Source organism: Schistocerca piceifrons, chromosome 6, assembly GCF_021461385.2.
Source record: "Schistocerca piceifrons isolate TAMUIC-IGC-003096 chromosome 6, iqSchPice1.1, whole genome shotgun sequence".
NCBI classification, from domain to species: Eukaryota; Metazoa; Arthropoda; class Insecta; order Orthoptera; family Acrididae; genus Schistocerca; species Schistocerca piceifrons.
This window is the reverse complement of record NC_060143.1, coordinates 16,334,072-16,348,133: the sequence shown is the minus strand read 5'-3', so window position 1 is coordinate 16,348,133 and position 14,062 is coordinate 16,334,072. Positions and strand designations below refer to the sequence as shown.

The following is a 14,062-nucleotide window of genomic DNA, read 5'->3' as shown; positions in this document are numbered from 1 at the left end:
TCTGTTTCACAGTCGATAAACATTAGACATGAGAGGATCGTATCAGAAAGTATGTTCCAAAATAAGCCTTGGCATTTTCTTGATGAAGAAGGTGTCTAGGGCGGTAAATACAGGCACATTATTAACAAAGTCCATTGTCTTATCACACTGCATCATGATGTGGGACAATGCACCATGAGTATTTGTTAACACTTCAGAATACAATTGTTGAATGTATTGCATATCTGACCACAAAACAATCCTCCAGAATAAATTCAGAGAATTTAATATCCTGGCTGTCCACACAATCACAATAATTAAGGGAAAAAAAACATTTTTTAGGTAGGTGGCCCATTACTTCACCACTGTGAGGTGTTCACACAGTACTGACTGCATTTTCTCAGTATCCTACCAATGAACCAAAGTCTGTTCGCAGCTTTACCTACGACTGAGTCTACATAATCGTTCCATCACATCCCCACAAACTGTTACACCCAGATATTTGTGACTCACTACATAATCGTTCCATCACATCCCCACAAACTGTTACACCCAGATATTTGTGACTCACTGATATTGCAGTAATATAGATAACAGCACCACATACAAAAAGTCTGAAATTACTATTAGTGTTGTTGCTAGGTCATTAATATACAACATTAATTGCAAAGGTCCCAATAAAATCCCCTGAGACATGCCAGAAGTTATTTCTGCATTTGTTGATGACACACACTCAAAGATGGCATGCTGTATACTCTACATCAAGAAATTCTCAATCCAGTCACATGTCTCATTTTGATAGCCTGTATGATCAGACTTTTGTTAATTAGCAATAGTGGAGTACTGAGTCAAACACATTTTGAAAGTCAAAAATACTGCACCTACTTGACTGCCTTGCTCAATAGCTTTCAGGATTTTGTGTGAGAAAAGCACAAGCTGGGATCCACATGGCTGATGTTTTCAAAATCCAAGCTGGTTGGCTCATTATAAGATTCTACAACAAAAAGATGTTAAAGATACTGGGTAGTGATTTTGTGGTTTACTTCTGTTACCCTTCTTGTACATGGTCATGATCTCTGGTTTCTTGTTGAAACTGGGTACAGTTTTTTGTTCGGGGAATCTGTGATATATTATGCTTAAAGGAAGGGAAACTCAGCTACAAATTATGTATAGGATCCAAATTCCACTGGGCCCTGGAGCTTTGTTTACTTTTAGCTCGTTCTCAACGCCACTGACACCGATATCTATATCAACAGTATAAAGAAAAGATAGATTGCTATTCGCCATAAAGAACACACACTGAGTTGCAGACAGCCACACAAAAAGACACTTACACACTAGCTTTTGACCAAACCTTTGTAACAAAAGGACACACACACACACACACACACACACACACACACACACACACACACACACACATATATATATATATATATATATATATATATATATATATATATATTCATTCACACAAGCAAGCACACCTCTCACACATGACAGCCATCCCCAGCAGCTCGGACCAGAATCCACTGGCACTGAACATTGCTTTGTCAACGTACATATTGAACGGCAGAAGTGGAAGACTAGATCCCTGTCACACACCCTTTTTAATCCAAGCACTTCATTTTGGTCTTCCAGTTTTATTGTTCCCTCTTCATTCTTGTATATACAGTATTGTATATTACCTGTCTTTCCTTAAAGCTTATCCCTATTTTAAACATCTTGTAACATTTTACTTTGTCAAACGTTTTTTCCAGGTTGACAAATCCTGTGAAATGCCTTGAGTCTCTTTAGTCTTGCTTCCATTATCAACTGCAATATCAGAGCTGCCTCTCTGGTCCCTTTACCTTTCCTAAAGCCAAACTGGTCATCATCCAACAGATCCTTAATTTTCTTTTGCATTTTCCAGTATATTACTTTTGTCAGCAACTTGTATGCATGATCTGTTAAGTTGATTGTGTGATAATTCTCACACTTCTGAGCTCTTGCTGTCTTCAGAATTGTGTGGATGATGTTTCTCCAAAAGTTGACAGTACATCGCCAGTTTCATACATTCTACACACTCATGTGAATAGTCATTTTGTTGCCACTTCTCCCACGATTTCAGAAATTCCAACAAAATGTTATTTATCCCTTCTACCTGATTTGATCTTAAGTCGTCCAAAGCTCCTTTAAATATTGACTAATATTGGATACTTTATCTCTTCCCTGTCAGCTCCTGCTTCCCCTGTCATGTCATTGGACAAATTATCCCTCTCATCAAGAACATCAATGTACACATTCCACCTATCAGCTCTCTCGCTAACAATAGAATTCACACTGTACTTTTAATGTCACTGCCCTTGCTTTTAATTTCATTGGAGGTTGTTTTGACTTTGACTACATTATAAGTCAGTCCTTCTGGCAATCATTTCTTTTTCATTTCTTCACATTTTTCATGTAGCCATTTTGCCTTAGCTTCCATGCACTTCCTATTTATTTCATTCTTAAGTGGAGTGTAGTTCTGTACGCCTGAATTTCCACGAAAGTTTTTGTACTTCCCTCTTTTGTCAGCCAACTTAAGTATTTCTTCTGTTACCCATGGTTTCTTTGCAGTTATTTCCTTGTACCTAGGTTTTTTTTCCTAACTTCTGTGACCAACCTTTTCAGAGATGTCCTTTCCTCTTCAACTGATCTGCCATCTGAGCAATTCATTATCGCATTATTTACAGTCTCAGAGAACATCAAGCATTTCTCTTCACTCCTTAGTACTTCTATCCTATTTCTTTGCACATCGATTCTTCCTGACTAGTCTCTTAACTTCAGCCTACTCTTCATCATTACTAAATTGTGATCTAAGTCTATATCCGCTCCTCGGCATACCTTACAATGCAATATCTGATTTTCGAATCTCTGCCTGACTATGATGTAATCCTAACTGGAATCTCCCCATATCTCCTGGCTTTTTCAGTATGCCTCCTCCTCTTGTGATTCTTGAACAGAGTATTTGCTATTACTAGCCAAAATTTATTGCAGAACACAATCTTTTTCCTCTCTCATTTCTACTACCAAGTCAATATTCTCCAGTGAAGCTTTATTCCATTCAATCCCCTACAACCACATTCCAGTCTCCCATTACTATTAGATTTTCATCTCCATTTACGTATTGAACTGCCCTTTCAATATTCTCACATACATTTTCTATCTCTCTATCTTCTGCTTGTGACACTGGTATGTACTGTGAACTATTGTTAATGGTGCTGGTTTGCTGAGAATTCTGATGAGAACACTGAACTCTTCACATTAATTCTTCAGGCTTTCCTGGTCAGGCATTGTCATGTTGAAAAATCATGTTTCTGCCAGTTATTCACATCTTTCTTGCACAATATTTCAACTGTATGACTCACTGTCTTCTTCAGGTGCTGTCTGATACTAATTCCTGTGTGGAATAAGTCCAGACTCTTGTCACACTGAAATTAGTATCAGACAGCACCTGAAGAAGACTTGAGTCATGCAGTTGAAATACCATGCAAAAAAGACCTGAATGCCCAGCACAAACCTCATTGTTCCACATGTTCACAGTAACTCAATTTCTGCCCTACCTTCCTATCCATAAATAATCATATTCCCATTATGCCATTTTCTGCTGCTGTTGATATTACCCTATACTCTTCTGACCAGAAATCCCTGTCTCCCTTTTCAGATTTTCTACCTTTCCTACCATGGTCAAACTTCTGATACTTCATACCCAAACTTGCAAAATGTTATCCTTTCATCAGTTATTTAATCTTTTCCTCAGTGTCCTCCTCCCAGAGATCCAAATGGGGAGTAGTTTGGAATCTTTTACCAATGGAGAGATCATGAAACTTTTCTCCTTTTTTTCCAGTTACTGGACACATGTCCTGTGGATACACATCGTGTGTCTTTAATTCAGTTGTTTGCATTGCCTTCTGCATTCTCATGTCATTGATCATTGCTCATTGCTAATTCTTCTGCCTTTTGGGGGCAGTCTTCCACTCCAAGGGCTAGAGAATGCCATGAAGCTCTGTCGAATCCTCTGCCCTGTTTGACAAGGCCGCTGACAGAATGAGGGCAACTTTTTATGCCACAAGTCACTGGCCACCTTTGCTGATGATTTTTATTCACAATTTAAGCTCTGGCTCAGTCTGAACCTATGACCCAGTACATTCTGATTACTGGCCAAAGACGCTACCCGTAGACCACAGGAACTTTGCATATACTCTTAAAATGTTTAGATTCCAAAGATACCAAGTAGACAACTATCAGTCTTTTGAGATACAATTAGTTTGGTGTACTTCTTTTCAAATTTAGCTCTTGGGGCACAACACATTTTCAGACACAACAAATCATTTACATTAAAACTAGCAATTTTTGTGTCATCCCCCCCTCCCCTTGGAAAAATTTCTGTGGATGCCCATGCTTGACCCCAATCAGATTCTGATCTCTTCCTTATTTGTTAACATAGGAGGCCAATCATCTGTTTCCTACTTTTCAGGATGAAGTGAACTATTGTTGAGCTTCTTCCACAATCCCATAATGTTCTAACAGAAGTATTGTATGATCCACACAATCAAATGCTTTTGTTATATAAAAGAAAACACCTACCATCCTCAACCTATCATTTAACCCTGGTAGTTTCTCACACAGTGGTAATACCCTCCCTGAAGCCAAACTACGTGTCTGGTGTTATTTTCATGTGCATTAGGATGTGTGACAACTCTCTAACTTCTGTGACATCTCTTTCAAAATTGTTTATAACATCTCTTTCATATGTTTAATGAAGTGATTTCATTGATGAGTATTTCAATCTGTTAGGAAATAGACCACATCTAAGAGGCACAATGCATAGGTGACATCACAGAATTAATGTATGGTGCTCTAATCTTTATAACCTATTTAAAACTTTGTCAAACCCATGGGAGTTTTTACTCTTTAATGCTGTAATAATTGATTCAGGTTCATCTTTGATTGTTTGCATGTGATGTCTTGGAACACCAACTTTCAAAAGTTTCATGTATTTACCTGTACCAATAAAATTTTGATTTAACTTGCCGGCTGATGACAAAAGTAATTTTTAAATATTGTGCACAACTAATAGTTTCATTCTCACACATGAGAAGTGTAATATACTGTGCACCAACATTATGCCCTGATAATCTTTCACAATTGAATATATATACATTTTTAATTTTGTTCCGAAAGCTTTATATTCTCTTGGTGTAATGCACTGAACTTTTACACTGTCTGATGACCCTCCTCGGCACATTGCAGTATTGTCTGTGGTATGATTCTGTTAATGAGCTCCAAATGTCCATATTATGATATAGCTCCAGTTTACTTGGTATTTTAATGACATCAGTTATCCAAATCAGTTGCTTATTAGTACTGTGTAATAAGCTTGCTTCTTTTTTTCCTAGTGGAAAAGAGTTTTTAAAGAAAGTGGTGCAGGTTTGAAGAAGAGTATTATACTCGTCATTCAAGTCATTTGTAATGTAGAATTCTTGCTAAGTTAGCCCTTCAACATTAGCTGTAAATGTCTGAATTGCAAGTGGAATCATATCGCTATATCTTTTGTTGTTTACACATTGGGATATGAGTCTGCTTTGATTCTTTTCAGTCTTACTACTTGTGCATTATGATCTGACACACCATTTCTAATTTTTTTCTCATGCTGTTTCAATCGAACAGAAAACAGTCTATGAAGATATTTAAAATATTTATTGTACCAGTCTCAGCTGCAATGTGTCACATAAAAAATGATAACATAATCATGAGTTGTGGAAAAAAAAATAAGGCCTTTCACAACTCATGATTAATGAGATCTGAAAAAGAACACTGAGTGATAACTTGAACTTAAACTTTACAATAAATATTTTAATACCTTATTTATATGAAGATGTTGGTTATGATCGTGGTGGTGTTTCCCTTAACTCAAGTTAGAAAGTACGTTGTCTGTGCCAGCTTACAAGAGTCAAGTAAATCTGTTAACATTTTTGTCTCTGAGGATTGAGTGTGAAAGTTTATATTGAAATCCCCTCACAAAATCAATAAGAAACAAGTCTGGCACAGTATTAAGTCTAGAGAGGAAAACCCTGTAGTCTGAAGGGGTGAATCCACAGAGGGCCATATGGAAAAGTTTATTCCTTCAAAATACAAATTCTCCTGCACAATTCTAAAATATTGGTCTTTTCAGTGTTTACCACGGACACCCACTGGGGCCTCCAGGAACACAAACATTCCATGTCCAGTTTCAGTACATCTGGAAAGTAGTCAGTGTCCTCCACAATGAGTGAGATGTTGACCTCAGGAGAATGGCAAGACATTACTATCATGTACTGTAGATCTAGGCACATTTCTTTGTGAATGCATTACATTGTGAGGGTCAACAGAAGCGTCAGATACCATGCGTCGGCTTTGACACGTGACGTAAGGGTGTTGTGGTGTGTGACGTCATGATAGCGTGGAGTTTGGTTTGTGAGTGTGGCGTGTTTGTAGATGTCGTCGTGTTGTGGTTTGTTGTGCCCTCTGGTGGTATGTTCAGGACTTTCATTTGTGTGGTGTAATGGGCTCAGTTTTCTCTTGCTCCTTATCCAGAACTGTTCAGGTGTCGGCTGTGTTTGTAGTGGAATTCGTTTCAGTGAGTTAACAATTTTGTGGTTTTGTGTGAAGGTTAATTTAGTGTTGTTCGCTGTATGTCGTGTGGTAATTTTAGTAAAATTAATCGGTTGTTGTTTTTTTTTGTTCAGGAATGGATATGACAGACAAAATTAACAGTGTGCGTCTCAGGAATGTGATGGGGAACACTCCTTTGGAAAGGATCAAGTTTTTGCAGCTTTTCGGTTTAATTGCCAAGGTTATGAAATGCTCTATTTGTGGCGAAGAAATGAAGTTGGCTAAAGTTCCGGTGTCTCGGACCAGGGACGGTTATATGTGGCGCTGCAGAAAGACGACATTTGGCGTCCCGTATGGCGCGGTACCTGGTTCTAGAAGTCTAGGTTGGGCATGCGCGAGATTGTACTGGTGACTTATTACTATTGTTATAGATCCCCACACTGTTTTTGCGCGCATGAGACTGGTGTGAGTGAGAGGAGTGTGCTTGATTGGTTCTCTTTTTGCCGGGAAGTGTGTTCCGAGTTCATTAAGTACAGGGGTACGCTGGGGGACCATGGGGTTGTTGTGAAGGTGGACGAGTCGCAGTTTGGGAAAAGGAAGTATGGGAGGGGTAAGTCTGTAGTTGGTCTCTCGGTGTGGGCGGCTGTTGTTCCGGGGGGCGGGTGTTCTGAATGTGTTTTTAGGGTTGTGGAAGGGAGGTCTAAGACGGAATTAGTGGGGTTAATTGAGGAGTACATAGGACCGGGGTCCACAGTAGCTTCAGATGCATTTTCTTCGTATAGGGGGTTGGGTGAGAGGGGATTCCATCATTTAGTAGTTAACCATAGCTTAGAGTTCAAAAATTATGAGACGGGAGCTTGTACAAATACAATAGAGGGGATGGGGGGGGGGGGCTGTTAAGTCAGTTCTTGGGAGGGGGAAGAGGCGCTCTTCCAACCTTCAGTCTCATTTAGATGAGTACTGCTGGCGGAAGTGTGTCCCTGAGGGCTATTGTGTTTTTCGGGTTTTCTTAAGGTCTGTCAGTAAAATGATAGGCTGAAAGTGGTTGGTTAGGGTGATTTGGGTAGGTGGGTGGGTGGCTGCGGCTCAGGGTGGGGCGGGTGGTTTATTTCGTGTTAGAGTGTTTGTGAGGGAGGGGAGTGTATTGGTTTGTGTTTTAGTTGTGGAGGATCTATTTTGTTGAAGTTTTTGTTGAGTTGTAGTGTGTGACTGAGATTTTTTTATGTTGCATTTGGTTTTTGTTTGTGGCGTTTTTTATTTTGGGATGACGGGGGATGTTGGGTTGGTTGGGGGGGGGGGGGGGAGGAGGGGCGCTTGAGGTCGGGTCTTTCTTTTGGTTTATTTTTTCATTGGTTTTTTTTTTGTGTGTGTGTGTGTGTGTGTGTGTGTGTGTGTGTGTGTGTGTGTGTGTGTGTGTGTGCGCGCATACGTGGCTGTGTGGGATTGTTGTGGCCAACCTAATTTGTGGTACCGAAACTTTTTTCTGGTAAGTTTTTATTGTTTTGTTTTCAGTGCATGTGTTGTGTGTTGGGATCTAGGGAAGTGTTTTATTGAAATGTGTGGCTGTGAATGTTGGTATTGGTATCGGGAGATGTTTTTGAGCAACATAGGTCAAGGGAAGTGTTCAATCCCAATTTATGGGATCGGGAACTGCTGTTGAGCTATATAGGTCAAGGGAAGTGTCCGATTCCAGATGATATTGTGTTTACTGGTATTTGGGGAGTTGTGTGATATCGGTTTTTTTCGTCGCTTTGTGTGGTTTTGTATGGGGTGGGTGTCTAAATTTGTTTATATTTAGTTCCCCCCCCCCACCCCCCAAAAAAAAAAAACCCATTTCCCGCACTTGTCCCGTTAGTGTCATTAGGCTTTTTGTGGAAAGTGTGTGTGTTTGTTTTTCGATATATTTTCTTCCTCATAATGTGTACGTAACGACTTTATATGCGCCATATTGGAATCATGATTTATGGTCATTTCCGCCATATTTGTGATGTCATGGGTCAAAGTAGACATGCAGGATCAGACGCTTCCGTATTTCCCATTGTGATAACATACTGTAATGTGACAGTGTTGTAGTTGTCCATTTTCATTATTAGCACATACTCTGAGCTCTGTAAGTAATCTTTAGTTGTGTAGAATGCATTACTTATAAAGTACATTTTAGCTATATTTTTAAACATAAATATTTTAGTAATCTTTTCCATCTTCTGTGCATTTTCCTATAAATTTTATTCTCTGACAGAAGAAGCTGTTTTTTTTTTTTTTTTTTTTTTTTTTTTTTTTTTTTTTTTTTTTTTTTTGGCAAATGCAAGTCCAAACTGGCTCTTGTTCCTCAACTATTTATTTTAACTGTTACAGAAATAGCTACTAATGCTTTGCCTGCTATGCAAAACAGTTTGATATGTGTGCTCACTTGGTGGATGACAGATACTCAGTTTGCTGATGATATTCCTTTTGTCAGTATCTTTGCACCTTTATTTCATTTTAACTGACTATCAATATGCATCCCTAACAACTTTGTGCTTGTAACACGATCTATACATTAGTCTCATATGTTTAATGAAACATACTTGTTTTTTCCCTCTGTGTTGAAGTGTACGCTGTTTTCTTTAGCCAAACAATAATTCTTTGCACACTGTCCAACTGAAAATATCCCTGGGAATTTTTTTGCCTTCTTTATTAGGAATTCTGGTGTTTTATTAGTGGCTATGATGCTGCTGTTATCAGCAACAAAATTTTTTCTCCACATCTCATATTGTCTAGAAAATCATTGATATATGCTACAAACAGAATTGGATTCAATTACACTGATTTTTTTGCTAAAAATTTATTGCCAGCTTACATGCATACCATCTCATTCTTTTACACCTTTTTTTTCAGAGGTAAGAATGGAACCACTCTTCTGCTATTTCCCTTCCCCTTAGGGCTTCTAGACAGCTTAGTAGGCCCTGCTTTTTGTAGTCAAACGCTGAAGCCTTGGGCGGGTCTAAGAGTATGCTTATAACAGTCTACCTTGTCAAGAGCTTCAAGTACCAGTTTTGTGAAATCTGTAACGGCTGATATTGAAATTCTGCCGTGCTTCAGTAAAAAGGTCATGTTTATTAATGTACATCATCTGTCTACATTCCACAACTGATTCACTTATTTTTGAAAATGCTGACAATAATGAAACTATCCTGCAGTTTTCTATAATCTCTTCATTGCTTTTCTTTAGTAATGACACAACATGTGAGTGCTTTTGGTACTCTGGAAAATACTTTTAATAGAAGGATTTATTTAGTATATTTGTTAAGTGGGTTTGTATGCCATCTCTACACACATTCGGAACAGAGAATGAAATCTCATCTATGCCTGCAGACTTCTTGTTTTACAATTTCTTTACTGTTCTATTGATTTAAAGCTCTATTGTGGAAAATATCATTGTATTTGTAGTGTAATTAATTGTGTGTACTACAGATGTTTTAGGAGCAGTTTGATGCAACATCTCTACAATGCCACAGAACTAATCATTTACAACATTTGCAAATTCATGAGAATTTTCTATTACTTTACTACCACCTTTGATCTGTGTGTTACTAGTGTCTAGCCATCCAGTTTCATGTTTTATGAATTCCATATTACTTTGCTTTTACTTTCTGCATTACACATTTTTTGACAAGTTTAATTACTTTTAACATAAAAATTATTACTATCCTGTACATTTTTTGTACCTGTGATAGTAATTTAGGGAATTTATATTACTGTAGTGATTTTGCAATGGGTCAATTGTTTCGTCAACCTACTATCGTGTTTGTAAAGTCGTCAAAGCTGGTCTAAATTCAAAGCTCATTCTGAATCAGCTTTGATATCCTGCTCCGGCGACTAGTGTTACAAAACGCCCCCCTCCTCCTAAACTATTGATTGCACATCGCAGTGACAGACTGATACGTAGCGTAGACTGACGTCTAGTAAACTTCGGAAAGTGATAGTTTACTTGACAGTTGAAGAAGTGAATGAGTGTGATATAAAGTTTGCAGAAAAAGATTGATTTGTAGCATAGTCTGATGCCTACACTCGAGCCTTATTTCGTGTACTTTTCGTTATAAAATTTGAAACTAAAGGTCATTTCAGAGAACCCATATAAAATAGTAGTCAAGTCTCTAACCACTAGCTTTGTGTACACTATACCCCCACACTAACGCGAGACATCAACTTACTCTCTCTAGAGCATAAATTTAGCTCCCCTTTATTAATGTCACTTTTGATCGTTTCACACATTTATATTTGAGGATTTTGGTTCCCTTAAACACAGTGTACTGTAAGCATACCTGCAGATAGGAGAACCTCAGATAAAAAACTTCCGCTCATCTCAATCTTCATCAGTTGCTTTTTGCCGCCTGCTTGTTGTTCGTCTCCTGTCAACTAGCCACCCACGTTAGCCAACACAATCACTGACAGTCTGACCGTAAACATGCCGTAAACAAAGGAGCGAGCAAAGATTTAAAAAACATGTATATTGTGTATTAAAAATCCGTAGACGACATACATTGTATGGGCAAAACATGGATCAAGTAAAATTTGTATGCAAGCACTGAAACCTATACATACGTCTAATAACTGGTATCTAGCAAATTATATTTGCATACGTTAATACTTTTGTTTACATCATCTATGCCATACGTAATTTACATTACTGAATTTCTATCTCGGTTTATGATTCATTTTCCCAATTCTAAGTTGCCTATCCAACGACTTCAGTGGCAAAAATTTTGTTCCAGTATTTCACGTAATTATTGGGTGAATTTTTAACTGTTGCGTTGAAGGATGAAAATAAGATTACGAAAATTAAAGTCTGTGCATATGTTTTGAGACTAACTCATCTCGTGCAATTACCAACATTTTATTCTTCCATTATTTGGGAATGAGAGCACTTAGTGAATCACATGTAATTTCAAAGCTTTACGAAACTTTTTCTCGCTAGTTCCACTCCCAAAATAATAAAGGGGAAACGTTTATCGCTTACTACAATCTCTCCTTTCATGCAATAAATCTGCTGCATCAGGGATGATGATTTAATTTATTACTTCTTTATTGCCAACTCTATTCGTAACACATTTTGTAGACAGTATCGATACACCACTTAATGTACCCAGACCTTCTGGGACTGGGCGCGCACGGCTTGTGCTACACGGGGGCGGGAGCTCCAGAGGGCCGGCAAATTCAGGTAACTCATAATGTTCAGACTTATTTTAATGTGTGCATATCTGTATGTCACAGTTATTATTATTTCAATCACATCATAACAACACAATGTATTTTAAACTATTAGAATTAAAATACAAATTGTCTGCAGATTCGTAACACTTTCACAAGTGCACATACTTGTGAGAGGACTTCCCATGTTCCTAAGTAGAACGAAGGAGAGCCGGCAGTCAGGTGTCAGTTCCCTGTGGCATCTCGACCTGTACATTTGACTAAGGAGACTCCATCCTCCACGGAGTTGTCACACTTTACACAAGTTACACATTGATTGTTGATTTTTTTCTGCTATGAGCAACTGAAAAAATTGTAATGTAACTTCTTTTTCAATTTTAGCACTTAACTCTCTTTCAAGCAGTTAATTAATGTCGTAATCATGCTGTCAGTGATTTTTTTCTAAGTTTTGTAAATACAGAGGAAGAAAGAAGCACAAATATGGTAAATACAGTTATTTATTTATTTATTTATGCATTTATTTTACCTGGCAAGATTAGGGCCTTCAGGCCCTCTCTTACACCTAACCAGGCATACTCAGATTCAACAAATTTCAGTGTCTACAGAAAATTAGGACATATAACATGTTATACAATATTAATGTTAAAGAAAAAAATAGAGATTATAAAAGTAGTACAATGATAATTATAACAATCAAAAAATAATTATAACAATCAAGAATAATAAAAATAATAATGATAATAATAATAATAATAATGACTATGTATATGAAAGTAAACATATTTTTCTTTTATGAGTGTCAGTCCTATTGCTAGTTGGGAATTTTCTCGTTATATTCTTGCAGCTTGTGAGTTATTCTCATCAAGCAGAGACATAAGACGATGGAATGGGGTGAAAGAGATATAGAAGAGGTAGATAGGTTAGAGGAAGAGAAATAGAATGGTAAAATTCGAAGCTATGATAGAGAGGAGAAAGAAAAAGATGAGGGGGGGGGGCACAACAATGGTGGCTATACCGTCCCTAATATGTAAGTCTTAAGTTCCCTCTTGAATGTTGAGTGGTTTTGGATAAGACGCAGATCACAGGGGAGCGCGTTCCATAGTCATATGGCTGAGATGGAGAATGACACGGAGAAAGATTTTGTGTTATGTAAAGGTACAGCCAAGATGCTAGACGTATCCGATCTGGTAATGCGGTTGTCGAATGATGATAGGTGTTTAATGTGAGAAGATAAGTATTGGGGGCACCAGTGGCTAAGAAATCGATGAAGTAAGCACATCGTGTGGAGATCGCGTGCCTTATGTGGGCGTATCCAACCTAGCTGGGAGTATGAAGGACTGATATGATCATACAACCATATGTTGCATACGTATCTAACACAAGCATTCATCACTAGCTCGAGGCATCTCGAATTTTCATTATTTGTGCCATGTTGAACTACATCACAGTAGTAAAGATTAGGCAAGACTAGTGTTTGGACTAATTTTTGTTTAACATGGGTTGGAAATATTTTTCTAAATTTTTGAATTGCATGTAGGGAGGAGAGCGATTTCCGGCAAGCTGTGACTGTTTGTTCTTCCCAGTTTAGGTGTTCATCCAAGATTATTCCAAGGTCTTTTACTGTTTTTTGGTATGGTAGTTGGGTACCATTGAGGAGTATTTGAGGGACTGTTTCGCGAAAGTACCGACTGATTAACTTTGGATGAGATATAAGTATGACCTGGGATTTCTTGGGGTTTAGTTTCAGACCTAGGTTCTGTGCCCATCGAGAAACAGAGCAAAGATCTGCGTTCATACTCGCTACTGCGTCAGCAATGTTCTTGGGGCTTGCACTTATGTACAGTTGGATGTTGTCGGCATATAGATGGTAGTTGCAGGAGTGAATCACTGAAGAAATATCATTAATGTACAGTGAGAAGAGTAATGGACCAAGGACGGAGCCTTGGGGAACTCCAGAGCGCACGTTTTTCCATGATGACTTTTCCGACCCACAAATGACTTGTTGACTTCTGTTTTTGAGGTAGCTGTCGAACCAGTGTATTGTGCTGTTTGAGAAATTCAGCTGCTTCATTTTAATTAGTAATATATCAAAGTCAACTGCATCAAAAGCCTTGCTAAAGTGAAGCAGTGTTAGGATGGTAGCTTCACGTCTGTCCATAGCATGTTTAATGTCATCAGTTACTTTGATTAATGCAGTTGCTGTACTATGGTGCTTTCGAAAACCTGACTGATATTTGTCGTGGATGTTATGAGTTTTGAGGTAATCCGTCAGCTGTTC

At 38.1% G+C, this 14,062-nt stretch overlaps 1 protein-coding gene across 2 annotated transcripts in view; it reads right to left on the bottom strand.

Annotated features, from left to right (window-relative positions):
• LOC124802950 (centromere/kinetochore protein zw10 homolog) overlaps nucleotides 1-11,022 on the bottom strand; it is a 209,946-nt gene extending 198,924 nt beyond the window's left edge. For both annotated transcript variants that reach the window (XM_047264039.1, XM_047264040.1), the window contains exon 1: nucleotides 10,899-11,022. In XM_047264039.1, coding sequence (XP_047119995.1) covers nucleotides 10,899-10,950 — 52 coding nt within the window. In that variant the 5' untranslated portion in view covers nucleotides 10,951-11,022. The remainder of the gene's footprint in view (nucleotides 1-10,898) is intronic.
• Between the last annotated feature and the right edge of the window lie 3,040 nt (nucleotides 11,023-14,062).